Here is an 18,908-nt window from a genome sequence, read left to right as displayed (position 1 = left end):
ACTTACAACCAAAATTGAGCCCAACATTTATGTTGCTAAGAGAGACAGTTGTTTAGTGACTTTTGCCCCGTTTTACAACCTTTCTTGCCACAGTTGTTAAGTGAATCACTGCAGTAGTTAATGAAATGTGGTTGTTAAGTGAGCTTGGCTTCCCCCATCGACTTTGCTTGTCAGATGGTCATCAATATGAACCAGTTGCCAATCATCCAAATTTTGATCCCGTGACCACAGGGATGCTGCAACGGTCATAAGTGAAAAGTGGTCATTTTTTTCACTGCCATTGTAACTTTTAACAGTCACTCTAAATAAATGGTTGCAGGGCTTAGTTTTGTTTTTGCAATTTTTAATTTTTATTTCTTTAAATACATCTTTAGGTGAACAGACTTTTTACATTTTAAAACAAACATGACCATAAACACAGATACAGCTTTCTTATCTAATTTCACATCATTATTTATTAACAATTTTCTTTTTTTTATTTTCATACATTACTTTATATATCAATCTCTTTATTGATATTTATTCATTCTCTATATTCATTAATCATATATTCTTATATTCATCATATTTGCAAATTTTATCAAATCATATCATTCCATTCACAAATTCATCTTGATTTATATTATCCAATATTTTATTCCCTTTTTAATATTACTTTTGCCACTGTTATGTATATCTATATATTTCATGCACACCCTTCCCTCTAACTTCATCACTTTTACACAAATTATATACCGTATTTATCGGCGTATAACACGCACAGGCGTATAACACGCATCTTCATTTTAAGAGGGAAATTTCAGGAAAAAAATTTAAATTTCTAAATAAAAACTTTGAAGCACCGCCCGGCCTCCGCTTGCCCTCCGCTCGCACCGCCCGGCCTCCGCCGCACCGCCCGGCCTCGCTTGCCCTCCGCTCGCACCGCCCGGCCTCCGCCGCACCGCCCGGCCTCCGCTTGCCCTCCGCCGCACCGCCCGGCCTCCGCCGCACCGCCCGGCCTCCGCTTGCCCTCCGCCGCACCGCCCAGCCTCCGCTTGCCCTCTGCTCGCACCGCCCGGCCTCCGCTCGCACCGCCCGGCCTCCACTTGCCCTCCGCTCGCACCGCCCGGCCTCCGCTTGCCCTCTGCTCGCACCGCCCGGCCTCCGCTGGCTTCTTAACATTATATCGGCGTATAACACGCATACATCATTTGCCCCCTATTTTCAGGGGGGAAAAAGTGCGTGTTATACGCCGATAAATACGGTATTCCCTCTTATTTTCATTTCATATATAAATTAATAACAATATAATATTTTTGCTGTGTTCATATACTTCATTACCTTATACAAATAAGTAATGTGTCATGCTCCTATCAAAATCTGATTCCGAGGGGGAGGCCAAGCAGTTGACAGGGAGTGGGAGTGTGGCTCTGTTGGCTGTGGAAGAAACTGGGGAAGGGCAAAATCCGGCTGGGCAGAACAGGGGAGTGGTAGAGCAAGGCAGAGGGAATTCAGAGGAAAATCCAGGCCCACCCCCTAGGGCACGCAGGGAGGAACGAAGAAGGGAGCAACATGAGTTGCGTGGCTTATGGGGAAGGAAAGGACCCTGATTCCCTTCATTAGCTGCAGCTGGGAACACAGTGTTTAAAAAGGAAAGCTGTGCACAGCAAACTTGTTGGAAGCAAATTGTGAGTTATTGTCAAGGCTTATCTGGATTCCTGGCATCTTCCCAATTGTGTGTTTTGCTTGCCTTTCAAGTCTGGAATTCCTTCTCCTGCCCTGTCAAGTTAATTACTGCAGTGTGGTTTGTGTGGATTTTTATTTACAGTTTGTATGTGCTTTGTTTTCGGACTGAATTTCCTCCACTTAAAGACTGTTCTCGGGAGAGTTTTTTCTCCAGCTGAAGGTAACCTGGACATTGGGGGCAAAGTTGGAGGTATTAAAGGGACTCTTCTTACTTATGTGACTGTGTTGCCTTTATGCCATGCCCCGGGTTATCACATAGTGGTTGCAGGTTGAATCTATCTGTAATGGCTGATTTGAATAATTTTCACTGATTGTCAACTGCACCCATATACAATTTAATAGTGTTCAGTTCTAAAGCCTTAAATAACTTAGGACCGTATAAAAGGGACCATTTCTCCTGTCTAACATAAGATCTGTAAGAGATCTGCAGATGCCTGAAATGCCAATTACTGTTTGTTTAACATATAGGAAAGAGTTTTCTAGATCATTCCCAAGTTTGAAATGTTCTCCCTTGAAAAGCGGTTCTCAGTCTCTCCGCCGTTAGAAGAGCAGACAAGGTTCAAATATTTCATCAGCCTTGTAAATATAAATTAATTTGTGAACTATTTTTTAATTTATGTTTATATTTTCTACTTTATGTTCTTCATTTTAATTATTGCCAGTCACCTCGCTCAACTGAATACAATTACATTATTACTAACATCAATGAAATAAATATCAGAAAATAAATAAATCAATGAAACCAATATTATTCTCATAATTTTTCCTGGAAATGACTGATGGCACAGCTTCCATTGATTTGCATCTGATGAAGCAATCTTCTGGACAGTTAGCCCAGTAGTCAATCTAATGTCTTTTTATTGCTGAACTGCTGGACAGTTCCTCCCTTGCTTTGCTGAGATCAGGGCAAACATGGATTTTTTCTACTCCTATAATATGCACATGTGTACAGTTATACAGTATATGACCTTGCAACCACATTAATGCAAAAGAGCACTGAACATTCATATAAGAATTAGAAAAAAAATTCAAGTACCCATAAAAAGAAAAGGGATATGATCCACCCAGTGCAATGGGTGAAGTTGTTGACTTCCTTTAACAAAGGTAACATTAAAGGGTGACCTACTTTGAATGTAACAGTTTGATTGATTGACTAGTTCCAGGAAAAACATTAACAAAATAAATCATAGCAGCTGCAGGCAACAAACATTTCACAAACACATGCCATGAAGTGGTGACTTCATTACTACCCATTCATTCCTTATTAACCAGCCAGCCCTCAAGGGCTCTGAAGGTGGCTTACAGAAAATTAAGACTCCCCAAAGCAGTTTGTTCATTTTATCAAACATGAAAAGACTGTGAAAAGTATATAAAGACATTTCAGAAAATCTGATGCAATAATAGGTTCAGAATGTCTCTTAAAAGATGTCATCTTTTGACACACCTCACTCATGATTTTAGATAGATGGTAGAATTTAGACAACTGCCTAATTCAACAGATGGGGCACCTAAAACTCATTTGCCATTGGCCATCACTTGGGCTGATTTTTCAACTTCCTGATTTAATTTTCAGCTCTGCCATTTATTTGCAATGGTTCATCCAAACCATAAGTCTGATACTATTTAGCTTTTTGAAATCAGCTAAAGTTGATTAGGTACATTATTTGCCATATTCTTCGGATTATAAGACACTCCAAACTATAAGATGCACCTAGCTTTGGGAGAAGAAAACAAGAAAAAGTGCTACATTGTATACAAGTCAGTGCTATTGCTAAGTGCTATTCTATTTTCCTTGCTGAAATAATTTGAAGAGAGGGAGGGAGGGAGGGAGGCAGAATCCTCAAACTCTAAAAATTCTGTCTAGTGAAGCAGAAGTCTGAAATAACAATTTAAAGAGCTTAAAGCAGTTAAATACCAGTATTTGTCAATGTTTGCATAGATGCCCCTTTGTCAGTTTCAATAGTTTTAAGAACTATTTTGCTTCTTAATCTTAAATTACCTTTAGAAATATGAGAATTCAGTGTATCCTGTTATGAAAATGGACAAGTTGCACAGGATTTGTATTTCAAAATCATAGCACAGAGACAAAAAAATATTTTTCATTAAAATATTATTTTTATTTTATTTGCTAGGGGTAAGGAATAATCACAATGCTAGATGTGAATGAAGTGTCAACAGAGGCCTCATAATGAAAGTGCCTGCTCTTCAAATATCACAAGCTTACAGGGTTAGATTTATTATTGTGTGGCTTTATAAGCCATTGTCTAAGCACATCAATAAATAGACATACAGTATAAGTGCTGGGGACAGAGGCATGAGATAGCTAGTTCCCTCAAATGGGCCTAGAAATTAACCTTCTGGTCCCATCATTGGCCTGACGATAATGGCTTTTTTTTTCCTCCTGCAGTTATCCAGTTCTGTAAAAAAATATTATAACTTCTATAGTGCAATTTTTGTTCTTGGAGCGCTTTTATGGTGTTACTCATTTTAATCACGCTGGGAATACTTTAACTTTTGTATATTGGATACTCTGTAAGCTTCCCAGAATTGTCAGCTTGTAGGAGGACGTAAGTTTAATACATGAATTAAACAAAAAACATTTCTTTTGCATGACATTTCCAGCACACCAAGTTCAGCACTAAAAGATGTTGTGGAATGGATGAGCCATGGGACACCGCAGAGAAGATGCAACATTGTTCTATTTGATTTTCTACACTTCCTTGTTCTTCACACCCCAGGTTTATTCCTGTCATTTTCTGGATTGGTTTATTTTTTTTTCCACATGCCATTTCTTACACAGCTCTTCCACCTTATTCATTTTTACCTGCACTTCTCCTAGAGTCTAGACTAGGGGTGTCAAACTCAAGGCCCGCAGGCCAGATCTGGCTCTCAGGGTGCTTAGATCTGACCTGCAAGGCCACCCTGGAAATAGCAAAGGAAAGGCCCACGGTGCCTCTGCCAACAAAAACGGAGCTCAGGAGGGTGATGCACAGCTTTCCCAGGCTCCATTTTCAGCTGGGATGGGCTCCTGCAACCCTCTGCTAGGTAAAATGGAGTTTGGCCTCCCTGAGCTCCATTTTCTCTGACAGAGAATTGCAGGAGACCGTCCTGGCTGAAAACAGGGTCCCAGGGGGCCAAGCACAGTCCCCCTCCCAGCTCCATTTTCTCTGGCAGAGGGCCACACCCACCCCAGCCTTGCCATGTCATCCCCCCCCCCCAAGGTCAAACACAACCCTGATACAGCCCTCAATTAAATCGAGTTTGACAGCCCTGGTTTAAACCATGCAGTTTGGTAAGCCATTATTTTCTTGCTCTGATATTTTCTTTTTGCACATCTCTCCCCTTTGTATGTACTTGATCCTATTCTTGAGTCTTAGTTTAATGGAAAGGATGCTAGTTGCTTATTTGAGATGACAAAAAAATTACCATCTGTTCTTTTTCTGTAATATTTTCAAAACATTTTCATTTCTAGTCTCAGAGAACTCAATCACACAAAGTTCTCATGCAGGAATGTTGAGGTCTGGTGAGATTTTAATATTCACCCCCCACCAATAAATCTCATGAGTGCAGTTTAGTGGCAGCACTGCCAATTACAGCATCCACTGACATCTCAATTTGAACTGAGGCATTTTCAGTCTAATCTACTACATTTTGACTATTAAATCTGATGATAATAAACACTACTGCAATAAAACCCTATTTCTTTTTTTTTAAATAAAATGCTGCTAACCTTATGAAAACTTAATTGAATAAATGGAATAAAGATTTAGAAAATTGTATTTAGTCCTAGATCATGCATGCATGCATACATATATACATATACATGGTATAGTGTATATATGGTGTGTATGTATGTATGTATGTATGTATGTATGTATGTATGTATGTATGTATGTAGCAATACCACTCCACAGTGCTTTATAGTCCTCTCTAAGCAGTTTACAGAGTCAACATATGGCGCCCAACAATTTTGGGTCCTCATTTTCCCAACCTTGGATAGAAGGATAGAAGGCTTAGTCAACCTTGAACCTGGTGGGATTTGAACTGCCAAACTGCAGGCAGTCAACAGTCAGCAGAAGTAGCCTGCAGTATTGTACTCTAACCACAGCACCACTGAGGCTCATATATACACACTCATATATTATCACACACACATACTTCACATACTTCAATCATAGTGGATAGCAGAAACAAAGCAAAAATGTTTATAAGATTTGCACAGACAGTTCCTAGATGCACTCTGGTCCAGACTGACTTCTCCTTGGGAAGAATCTCAAACTCCCTCTGGAAGCCAATAGACACTATCAATGGGTGAGCCAAGCTAACAGTCCCTTTTTCCTTATTGACGTGGTTGATCCCAATGAGTTGGAGAGCAATGAAAGTGTGGCCTGTCTAGGAAAACAGATTGATGGTAAAATCCTCTAATACCAAATCACACTGCAACTGCCCTGAGACAAAAGATCTCAAGATCTAACAACCAGCCTCTACTGAATGTTGGGCCTTCTCTCATATAGGAGAGGTCTGTGGTTATTATAAAGGCCAAATTCCTGAGCTGACCCAGGAACTTTATTGCCAGTGGCAGGTTAAAGTCTTCAAGGACAATCACTACTAACCTGCCAATGGAATCCAGCAACTCAGGTAGTTATGTTGCTAGATACTAGGGAAGGTGGTAGGTTACATCAACATTATTCCCAACTGTTGGAAAGGGTAGGAAATCGAAGGGAAGGGAAGAAAAAGCTTCTAAAGGTTAGGAAGCTCTCAAAAGAACTGTTGAGTATGCACATTCTTTGGGCCATGGCTAGACATGAGGATGTTGCTATCTCTTCTCACAAGAAGCACCATCAGATACATTTTGTCCTTCTTTGCAGTAAGTGAAAGGAAGTACAGTACTATGATTCTACTACAGGGAAATGTATAAATAGAGCTTAGGATGGAGTTCAGATTGTGCACTTGGTCTTCAATAGCATGCAGCACACATCCAAAATATATGGCTGATTTCTTTATCCAGAGCATATTCTCTGAATCAAGCATTACCCTCATGCACCCACGTCACCTGTTCCGTATGCACCCACATGTCACCTGTTCCATATGTTAAGAAGCTGTAGAGTTAGGCCTCATTTATATATTGTCTAATTCCCGAAAATAATGCAGTGGTTAGAAAAATCACAAACAGTTGATTTGGGGAGCTTGTAAGAGATTGTATCCTCATGACGAACAGATGTATCACAGTTGAATTCATGCTAGCTCTAAACTATCTCATATGGGCACTGTCACCTGCCTTCTCAAGCTTTTGTTAGAAGAAAATAGAAGCATTGAAAGTGATGTAGCAGCTCAAATTGGCAGTATTTAAAATATTTCAATATTATTTATTTTAAAAAGCACATCTTTATTATTTCTTAATGCCTTGGTATACCAGTAGTTTCAGCAATCATTCAAAATTATATTGCTTCAGTTCAGGACAGCAAACATAATTCAAAACCTTGAAGTCCTTAAAAATATCTTCCAAGATCATAAGGAAAAACAACAGTGTCACTTCTTGAATCATCAAACTTTAGAACTTATCACGAGTTCAAAATTTGTCATGATAAAAAAATATCAGGAGGATTAATTCTGAGGCATAGAACAGGAAATCAATAATAGTTTGTGCAAAAAGTTGGAATAAGAAAATCAGTCTCTTCCTCAAACCCAGGGACACAATATTTCCAATTTGCTAGATAGTTATTTTTTTTTCATTAATAACTTCAGTGTGTGGAAATGTGTCCCAATGAATTAGACAAATACAATTTTGAAACAGAATCACACAGAAGCCTATTTCACAGAATAATCACACCCAACTGCTCAGTTGGTTTTCTACAATATTCATTGTAGAATTATTTGCAATTTCTACAGTACTTGTAAGCTGTTTTGGGAAATTCTTGCCCAGAAAGGCAATTTGTATTAAACCTTTGGGGTAGACGAAGTCAAGAAATAGTGATAGCAGGAAAATAAGGAATGCTGTTATTGTGAAAACATAACATAACAATCTCAAAAGCCTACCATAGTTTATCCACATTATCTTATTCCAAACAAAATTCAGGCAGGATTATTTTGCATTTCTTTCTCATACTTTCTCAGGACTGGATAATCATTTCTGAAACTCTTCCTGTAACAATTCAACCATTCCTGCCAAGCTTGGTCTACATTCTTTCACAAATTATATGTCATTGCAATGAATGATTCAAAAAACATATTCCCATATTTTAATGAAGTGCCAATTCAAGGAAATATTAAAAGATCTTGACAGAAGCCTCCCAATTTATTTCAGAAAAAAAAGACTAGATAAGAAAGGCAATGTCATTGCACTCTGTGTTGAAAATTCCTAGGTTCAACACCTTGGATTCTAAACAGAGCAAGGATACATAGTCCTCTAACTAAGAATCACTTTTGCCATGAAATTTATGATTAATAGTATATTATGAGGGAAATAGGAAGATGAAGGAAGATTAGATATGATGAGTTATTTATAAAATCTATAAAAAGGTGAGATAAAAATAATATATTTGTTTAAATGGGGACCAGCTATTTTAATTATTAATCAGAGAATTTGATCAAGATACTTATATAGACAATGACAACAAATAATTAAAAATGGAAGCTTCAGATTTCAAACTAAATAGCCATTTTTCAACAATTTAAAGGGGAATTGGTTCCTTTTCTTTAACTAGACTTTTCAGGACTTTCTTATAGAATATTTATAGCAGTTTAAATTAAGACTTCCCAAAGAAGTTCAGAAAACTTGCTAATCTCTAAGTTTTACCAAGTATATTACATATACAAAATTGGGAAAATAAATAGTAAGAGGGAAGTCTATCTGTGAATATGTGGATTATCCAGTGCCTGGGAATTAACTTTTTTCCTATTTCATTAATGGGGCTATGCTAAATTTATTTATTCATTCATTTAATATGGTCACCCATCTCAGTTTCATCACTCTGAGTGTGTTGATCAAATTCTCCAATTAGTAATTAAAATAGCTGGTCCCCATTTAAACATATATTTTATATTTTACATTATTTTTATGCTACCTTTATTATTTTTTATAAATAACTCAAGGCAGAAAACATACCTAGTCATCCTTTGTCCTATTTCCCTCACAATGTACTAATCATGCATTTCATGGCAAAGTGATTCAATATGTATGTTACCATTAAAATATTTAAAATATTTAAAACAATAGAAACAGTAAAACAAACAAAAAATACTAAAACCATCCAAATTAAATATACTTAGGAGCTAGATACTTGGCCAGTAATGAGGTCCTTGCCACATTTAGCACCCCGAGCTCAGGATTTTTAGGGCCTAACAGGGTTGGGGCCAGTGCAATCTCTGAAGGGCTGGTATTTCATAGAGCAGGGGCCACTGAGGAAAAAGCTTATCTTATGGTATCCGCCAGCTGACATTATTTGACTAGGGATCTGTAGCATGTTCATTTGCTGGTTGGATCCTCTTGCAAAAAGATGGTCCTTTGGGTATTCTGGTCCCAAACCATATGTTGTGCCTTCCAAAGCAAGAGATATCCCTGTATATCTATTGCCTTGGAAGGCACAACATATGGTTTGGGACCAGGATACCTGAGGGATTACCATTCAGAAGGAGTGAACTATCAGTCTTCTTCCACCAATCCTTCCCTAATACCTCATTTCCTCACAAATATATATTAGAGAAAAAAAATATGGAGAAATGAAAGCAAGAATGAAATGCAGTCAGTGAATCCATGATTACTTGGGTTTATATTTCGATAGAGCTCTATATTCAGCTTGTATTGAGCTCAGGAGAAATTTGACTAACATAATCTTCTCTGCCTCTTTTCAAAGCTTTGTAGTGTTATTACCACATGGCTGTTCCACTAAGCAAGAGGAAACTAAGGGTGATCAGTTAGATTAACAAGTGTGTGACCAGATTGTATTTTACCACCTATTGCATATCATTACTTTTGTTCTGTTAAGTAGAAAGTGCCTCCAAATTTATAATTATATTGTTCTAATCTAGATAATATATCTACCCACCCTCCTATCATTTATACTTTAGTTTATAGATTTAAAATGTAAATAGAGCTATCCTACATCCTGTACCCAGAAGCACACAAAACAGAAACAAAAAAATGTATGCTAAACAGAAAGATGATTTTGCAAGCTGACCACACACAGAGTTTTAAATTAATGCATAACATAGCTCTAGAGATTTTGAGTCAATATTTAATTGCATTGAGGAAGTGAAGAATACATTAAGTAGTCATGCAAATATATGTGATACAAATCAAAGCAAAGGTCTGGATACTGAACTTTGTGTTACACACAATTATTAAATTGCATTGTTCATTTTCCAGCAAAAAGGGAAGGATTCCCAGGTGAAAAAATATGTAGCTTTCTCACATTTCATGAACTGAAGATTTATTTCATTCAAAGCCAACACCAAGGGAAGTGAAATCTCATTTTTAAAAATCTTTAAGCCAGTGCATCCTTTTGTAACCATCAAATAAAAGCCAAGAGATGATTTCCACAGAAGAGCCAACAGCAGGAAACCACAAGCCCAAGTTGAGTGGTAAAGAAACAATCTAAAGTTAAACCACATGACCAAGCAATCTCCCTTCAGTTTAAGGAAAACCAGAGTTTATAAATCACACATTACTTTCTCACTCTACATTACATACACTTCTAAAACTGTTGATAACTGCCAGTAGTATTAAATTCATCTTACAGTGTGCTTCAAAGGAACTCAGAAAACAAAAGATCAAATTCATTATTTAGAAGCATTTACAGCTACTAATCTAAGCCTTCTGCAATCTAATGCCCTAGACTGGATAATAATAATAATAAAAAAAAAGAAATTCAAATACATGCAGTTACCACATTGTGCAAGAGTCAATTCCAGCAGACCTCTCTTCAAGAAAACTACATCAATGTATCCATGATGTCACCAGAAACTGCAACTGATTTGAAAGAAATTTTAATTTTTCCAGCTATGGCTAATTTGAGGAAAGCTGATTCTTAAACCTACATTGTGACTAAGAAACAGACTTTCCAATTTGATTGTATTCATGTAAACAACACAGCCTCAATGTACTTTTCCATAACTAAAGCTACAAAATAGTGTCCCTTTGAAATAGCTTCTTCTATCTGAAATGCTCTTAAGCTGTAGTAATTTCATTTCTGCTTTAAGGTGCCATGCTAAATATAAAAGCTGACATTGGCAGTGATTAACATTTCTCAAACATTCTTATTACCCAGAAATACATAATGAACCTGTCAGAACAGAATTCATATTTTTGTCTCCTGGCAAACGGAAACAATCACACCTCATCTTGCATTTGCCATTCACTTTACATTACTTGACAATATGTACAACTAATTACTCTTAGGCAGCAACCACATATAATTCCAAAATATGTTTTGTTTTTTTTAATCTCAGCCATCAGAACAAAATGCAACTGCAGGTGACTTTACACAATGATAAATTCAAATCAACCAAATCAAAATATATCCTTGAATATAGAGCAACATTTAAAAAGAAGAACCATGTTCTCTTGACGTCTACATCTAAATCCACGTCTACATCTATATCTACAACCTTCTAATCAAGAGAAAGAGAACCACACAAGGCAAGTATTAAAGTAAAATCTTGCTTACCAAGTACCCCAAGTCGGTAGTTGACAGTGATAACTATCACGTTGCCATAACTTGCGAGCACACTGCCATCGTATAAATTTCCAGTGCCTTCCATGTAAGACCCTCCGTGAATATACACCATAACTGGTTTAGGTCCCCCACTATCTCGAATGTCTGCAAGAAAAATATTAAGAAACATGATATCTCAAGAATGTTATAATGTGCATAGACATCTTAAGTTGTTTTCCTTTTTTTCCCAAGCTGTTTTTTTAATGTTTCCCAAGCAACATATTTAAATCATTACAATTTTATCTGCTGTTGTCTGAGGTAGATAACATCTATTCAAACTTAGAAGATCTTGGGAAGGTAAGTATTGTAGGATTTTGTTAGTACTTGGATGGAGAAATCACAGGTGTCTAGGCTAGAGTATGAAGACAAACAAACCTTGAAAAAGGCAACGGCAAACCACTTTTTTTAAACATTTAAACAATTTTCAAGCAAGTTTACCTTTTCATTTACTGAGCTTTAATAGCTATTATGGTGTTTTCTTTTAATGAGCATCAGATCATGACATTTTGATGATATTATGAAGCCTAAGCATGAATGTTCAAAAAAGGAAATTAAGAATTAATGTATATTGGATGTGTTCAGTTTTCCCTGCTTCTACATTCATCATCTGAATTTAGGAAACATCCTAGGGGGATATTCCCTCCAGAATACCTCTACACTGAAAATCCAGAATGATAAATGTCAGTTGCTTAGACAATCTAAACTAAACGTAGAGGAGGTGGTGTTGCTATCTTCTATAAAAAGTCCCTACATCTAAAAAACATCCAAGTTACCCAGGAGCTTGCTATTCCTGAGACCATCATCTGTGAATTGTCCTTAAATATCACATTTTGGTTCTTACTATGTTACAGAGCCTCTGATTATGACACCGAACATGCAAACAAGCTAAACACACTACTAACATGGGCAGCATCCTGCCCACACACTTTTATCTTTCTTGATGACTTCAATCTACCTCACATTAACTGGACCCTTAATGAATGTACAACTGAACCCACACATGCAACCTTCCACAATGCAGTAACAAATCTGGGACTAGAACAACTAGTAACCAACAACACTAGACTTAACAACTGCCTCGATCTCATCTTCTGTAATAGTTTGAAATCAATTTACAGAATACAAATTAAAGAACCCTTTTCCAACAGTGACCACAACGTGATTGACTTTTGTCTCAACATATGTCCACACAAAAATCATCACAATGACGGAACCCCAATTATAACTTCAAAAAAGGCAACTATGATCTTATAAACAGCTATCTCTCATCCCTTGATTGGCAATTTCTATTCACTGGATGCAATATTGTAGAAGACAATTACAACATATTTTTACTTGAAGTCAAAAGAGTCATCAAACTACATGTACCAATAACAACTCCCAAAACCAGAAAAAACAAATTACCCATAACAATAAGAAAGCTTAAATCCAAAAAGAAATCACTTTGGCGGAAAAAAAATCTGGTCATGTTGCCAACTTCAAAAACCGATACAAAAATTTATGCCACCAGATAAAGACTGAAGGCACAAATTATCACATTAAACAAGAAGAAAACCTTCTATGCAGCAATTCCACCCACACGTTCTACAATTTTGTAAACAACAAACTAAAAGACTCAAGGTCCATCCCACTCCTGAGAGGACCTAATGGTAAAGACTGCAACAATGACACTATTAAAGCCAACCTCTTTAACACATTCTTTGGCTCAGTATTTGTAAACAGCAATGGATCATGCTCAGTATTTCCTAGTCGAACTACAGACAACTACAATAATCTAACACATATCGATTTTACAGTAGACAATATTGAAAAGCACTACGCAATCTAAAACCATCTCTATCTATTGGACCAGATGGAATATCTGCCTACTTCTTAAAAAAGCTATCAACTGCCATAGCCGAATCTCTAAGCATAATCTTTGAAAAAACTTTCAGGACCAGCTCCTTGCCAAAACTATGGTCACAAGCCATGATCATCCCCATCTTCAAAAAGGGAGACCCCAGCCTAGTTGAAAATTACAGACCAATCGCTTTATGCTGCTTCACCTGTAAAGTCATGGAATCAATTATTAACCAATCCATCATCCTCCACTTAGAAACAAACAACCTACTCTCTGATAAACAATTTGGTTTCAGGAAAAAAACTATCATGTAATCTGCAACTCTTACACTGCAGAAACATATGGACTACACAACTCGATCTGGGCAAAGCAATAGACGCAATCTACATAGACTTCTGTAAAGCCTTTGACTCAGTGGTACATGACAAACTACTCCTAAAACTAAAATCTTATGGTATCTCTGGACACCTGCATAACTGGATAGAAGCATTCCTGTCAAACAGACAACAGTCAAACTTGGGAGCGTCCTATCAAATTCTGTACCTGTCAACAGTGGTGTCCCCCAAGGCAGTGTTCTAGGACCAACTCTCTTCATACTCTACATAAATGACCTCTGTGATCATATTAAGAGCTACTGCATTCTCTTTGCTGATGATGTAAAGCTATTCAACACCACAGACAATACTGCTACTCTTCAAAAAGACCTTGGCTATGTTTCAGAATGGTCAAACAAATGGCAACTTCAAATCTCAACAAATAAATATTCTGTCCTACATATTGGCAAAAAAAATCAGAAAATAAAATACAGGCCTTGTTGATGATCCAAACTCTGTCAAGGATTTGGAGTACTCATCTCTAATGATCTAAGTGCTACAGCCCACTGTAACTACATAGCCAAAAAGGCGTTAAGAGTTGTTAACCTAATCTTATGTAGCTTTTTCTCTGGTAATATTACACTAATAACTAGAACATACAAAACATTTGCTAGACCAATACTCGAATACAGCTCATCAGTCTGGAACCCACATTACGTATCTGATATTAACACAATTGAGAAAGTCCAGAAATATTTCACAAGAAAAGTTCTCCACTCCTCTACTCCTTGCAGAATACCTTATGTCACCAGACATAAAATCTAGAACTACACCACCTTTGGTCCGATCTAAGTATAGTATATAAAATCATACATTGCAATGTCTTACTGTCAATGAATACTTCAGCTTCAACCATAACAACACAAGAGCAAACAATAGATACAAACTCAAGGTTAATCGCACCAAACTTGATTGCAGGAAATACGACTTCAGCAACAGCATGGTCAATGTCTGGAATACTCTACCTGACTCTGTGGTTTCTTCCCCAAACCCCAAAAACTTTAACCTTAGACTGTCCACTATTGACCTCACCCCTTTCCTAAGAAGTCTGTAGGGGGCATGCATAAGCGCATCAACGTGCCTACCGTCCCTGTTCTATTGTCTCTTTTATTTTTTATTTTATTTTTCTTATATGTATCCATGTATTCATAACTATGTTTTAATTATACCTATTATCTTGTAAGCAATTGACAAAAACAAATAAATAAAAATAAAATAAAAATAAAAAGTATGCAGAGATGGTATTCAGCATGTTCTGACCAGTTCTGGAGAACTGGTAGCTGAAATTTTGAGTAGTTCCGAGAACTGGCAAATACCACCTCTGACTGGCCCCACCCTCATATATTCTCTGCCTCCCTGATCGGCTGGATCTTTTTTTTGTTGCCCTGCACAGGAGAACGAAGCTGGAAAGCAGGGTGGGGAGGGAATGGGATTTTGCAGTATCCTTCCCCTGGAGTGGGGAGGGAATGGAAATTTTATAGTATCCTCCTCCTGCCAGGCCCGCCATGCTCACCACGCCATGCCACACCCCTGGTAGTAATTTTTTTTGAATTCCACCACTGTTTGTATGTGTATAATTTATGCAGCCACTGATCTTAGAAAACTGACATTTAAGAGCAATAATTTAAGGGACCAACCTTAGCACTTAAAGTCACAAACACAAATCTGACTCTTAAAAGGCAACATTAACCAGCAGAGATTGCCTGACCATTTGGATCAAAAAGATGGGGGAATAGCAAATTCTTTTAAGGCCTTACAAAAGGCTAACTGGTTTGGAGACATCTGGATCGTGGGAGGGATGCTGTTCCATAAGGCTGGCACTGGTACCCAGAAAGCTGATTAAGATTTTTTTTTTAATGGATTTAGATGCCAGACTTTCAGTCTATGAGCCTGAAAATGAACTCCTTCCTCAACAATAATATAGCTTCCCTGAGATCACAAGTTATGTCAAGGAATCCAGAATTCCAACAGAATCTACCATCCCTGAGTGTGCTATGGCAGGAGTGCCAAACTTGATTTCATTGAGGGTCACATCAGGGTTGTGTTTAACCTTGGGGGGCCAGGGTAGGAGTGGACAGCTCAACGTCTCTCATGTCCAGGGGGGGTGGGTGGTATGTGGTGCTCCTGATCTCCATTTCTGGCTGTGACGGCTTCCTGCAACTCTCTGCCAGCGGCACTCCTGGGCTCCGTTTTCACTGGCAGAGGCACCGCAGGCCAGCCCTTTGCTTTTTCGAGGGTGGCCCCAGGGGCCAGATCTAAGCACCCTGTGGGCTGGATCCGCCCCCTTGAGTTTGACACTCCTGTGCTATGGTAATTGGCTGGGTCTGAGAATCACTGTTTTAGATGTTTGTCTACCTGTCCAGAGCCTCGTTGTTGTTATTCCTAGACTCTGTATATACTGGAAAGTAGCACTCGAGACAACTAATTAGGTTACAGTTACAATCAGAATGTAGGTGTGATAGGAACATATTCAGGATGCAGACTGAGCAGATTGGTTCAGCTGAGAAGGTTATCCTACAAATGAGCTAGATTTTTAGCATTCTAGAGAAAAAAATATGTTTAAAATTGACCACGTAAAGTCAGGAATGGCTTTGGAGACACTAGATCTTTCTGAAGATATTTCTTCATGCACTATCCTGAATTCATAGCAGATTGAAAAGCAATAATTGCTTTTGATGATTGCTTTGTATCAACATCCTCATCATCAGTTTCCATAGTTTATTTTGTCCAGATTAGGATATTGGACAACCTTGATCAACTATCCCATGTTTGCCTCTCTTACTATCTAAGCAAGGTATGGGTGCAGACACATCTAACTCTTTGCAAGAAAAGCTTGGGAGATGAGTGAGGAAACAGTGTATGCCTGCAAGGCTACCCTTCCAGCTAGTTGTTTCCTTCTAATGTTGCCATAAATTTCTAATTACAGCCATCTGTAAGGGGAGTGGACGTCACACTGTCAACAACTCCTTAAAGAAACTTTGTCTTTTCCTGGACTCGCACGACTGCCTAGGAAAAAAAACGAAAGCACATTTGATTTAAGAAGGTGCTGGCAGATGCACAGTGCACACCCATATCTGCTCTGAAACTGCTATTCCCCTTAAAATCTAGATCACCCAATGTCTTCAATGATTGTTATTAGGCCAACTTAATATCCGAATAGATTTGAGAAAGAGAGCTGGTTGTTTTTCCTTACTTGAGTTTTGATTGGTTGGAAGCCTGGCTGATTGGTTTTAAACAAAGAAAAGAAAAGAGCTAATTTAGTTGGAGAAGAAAGGAGGAATGGGATAAGCTCTTCTTGATGAAATACAGAGCCCCTATTTGACAAAACACAGAGAGACTATAATCAGCAGCAAAACCAAAGCTTAAACTTAAGCAATTGCCCTGACATTTCAAAACTTCTCCTTAGTGAACTAAAGCCACTGTGATGATCATATATTAATGGTTATATAGGTCAATATTAATGGTGTCTTGCAGAAAAAAAAAGAAAGAAAGCTAAAATTCTACCATGAGAAGTTTAGAATCTAAATATCAACAGGAAGCCTGATTGATACAGGAGCAGAAAGCAGGGTTGGCCCTGTTATTAAGCCGAATGAGATAGCTAACTTGGCTTGTCAGTTAAAGGAAACAAACTGTAGGTTACCTCCTAGTAACAAATCTTGGAAACAGCCTTATTAGTTTGCTTCTTGTGTCTGAGCGCCATTCAATACAGTCCTAAACAATTGAAGTACAGGGTATTCATTAACCAAATTGCTTTTAAAGTAAGATAAAGGTTCCCCTCACACATAGGTGCAAATCGTTTCCAGCTCTAGGGGGCAGTGTTCATCTCTGTTACATAGCCGAAGAGCTAGCGCTGTCCGAAGACATCTCTGTGGTCATGTGGCCGGCATGACTAAATGCCCAAAGTGCATGGAAACGCTGTTACCTTCCCACCAAAATGGTCTCTATTTTTCTACTTGCATTTTTTACATGCTTTTGAACTGCTAGGTTGGCAGAAGCTGGGACATGTAACGGGAGCTCACTCTGTTACGCAGTGCTAGCGATTCAAACCACCGAACTGCTGACCTTTCTGATCGACAAGCTCAGTGTCTTAGCCACTAAGCCACCGCGTCACTTCCTAGTTCATAGTTCTCTTAAAGAACTATGATTGGTGGGGACTGAATGAAATCTTACACAGGTTACACACAGGCTCTCTTATTGTTTACATTTGGACAGCTGATAAAAATCATAAAATTCCATGGAATGTCTATCGACACCCTATGGTATTTTATTGCCATGCAGATGTTCTGCAGGGATTAATAAAGAATATAAGCTGACTAAATAACAGGTTTAGTCAGCTTATATAATAGAGTACCCTAGACAGAAGAATAAATAGGATGTTTCGTTCACTAGGTGACAGTCTTCTTTTTAGAGGAATATCATGAATATTTCTTAATTTGGATGCCTTTCAGACCAAGCATTAAGATCAGAGATTCTACCAGTTGGTTTCATTCAGCAGCCAGGAGAAAGGCTATTAGTTATAGCATTCCAGTTGTGGAACTCGCCCCCCCCCCCAAAGAAAAGTGAGGCTAGCCATGAAATCATCACTTTTAGATTCTAAAAGACAGTTTGGCTTTGTGATTAAGGCACCAGGTTAAAATCTGGGAGACTGTGAGTTCTAGTCCTGCCTTAGCATGAAAACCAGCTGGGTGACTTTCAGCCAACTACCAGAAGATTGTGAGTTCTAAGGCATGAAAGCCTTAGGCATGAAAACCTAGGTGACCTTGGGGTCAATCACCAGGAGACTGTGAGTTCTAGTCCCACCTCAGACAAGAAAGTCAGCTGGGTGACCTTAAGCCAATCACTCTCTGTCAGCCAAATCACCTCACGGGGTTTCTGTTGTGGTGAAAATAGGAGTAGGAGGACTATTAAATATGTTCGCTGCCTTGAATTATTTACAAAAAAATAATAAAGGCAGGATATAAATAAATAAACAAGTGAAGTTTCACCTGCTCACCCATGTATTTATAAGCTAACAACTACTCTGGAATGTCTTTACACTTGCTTTTTGGTTTATGTTATGTATATCTGCACATCTTTCTATCATTTCTCTTTTAGAGAGGTGACACTGGCAATTTGTGCATTAAACTACAGGTAGAAATGACATTTAGTTTTGCCTGTGGAATCACCTATTTGATGTGTTTCAACATTAATTAGAATACCTAAGGATATTTCCCACTTCCTCCACATTTTCCTCCGTGATGGCTTTTTTATCCATAG

At 38.1% G+C, this 18,908-nt stretch overlaps 1 protein-coding gene across 2 annotated transcripts in view; it reads right to left on the bottom strand.

Moving 5' to 3' along the window:
* Positions 1–18,908, bottom strand: part of NLGN1 (neuroligin 1) — a 552,397-nt gene that overhangs the window by 296,044 nt on the left and 237,445 nt on the right. For both annotated transcript variants that reach the window (XM_026666512.2, XM_026666533.2), the window contains one exon: positions 11,391–11,543. In XM_026666512.2, the coding sequence (XP_026522297.2) occupies positions 11,391–11,543 (153 nt within the window). The remainder of the gene's footprint in view (positions 1–11,390; positions 11,544–18,908) is intronic.

Source organism: Notechis scutatus, chromosome 4 (genome assembly GCF_049901735.1).
Source record: "Notechis scutatus isolate UNSWTSFEM ecotype Mainland chromosome 4, rNotScu1.2, whole genome shotgun sequence".
In the NCBI taxonomy this organism is placed as follows: Eukaryota; Metazoa; Chordata; class Lepidosauria; order Squamata; family Elapidae; genus Notechis; species Notechis scutatus.
The sequence above is the reverse complement of the archived record's forward strand: the minus strand, read 5'-3'. Positions and strand labels throughout refer to the sequence as shown.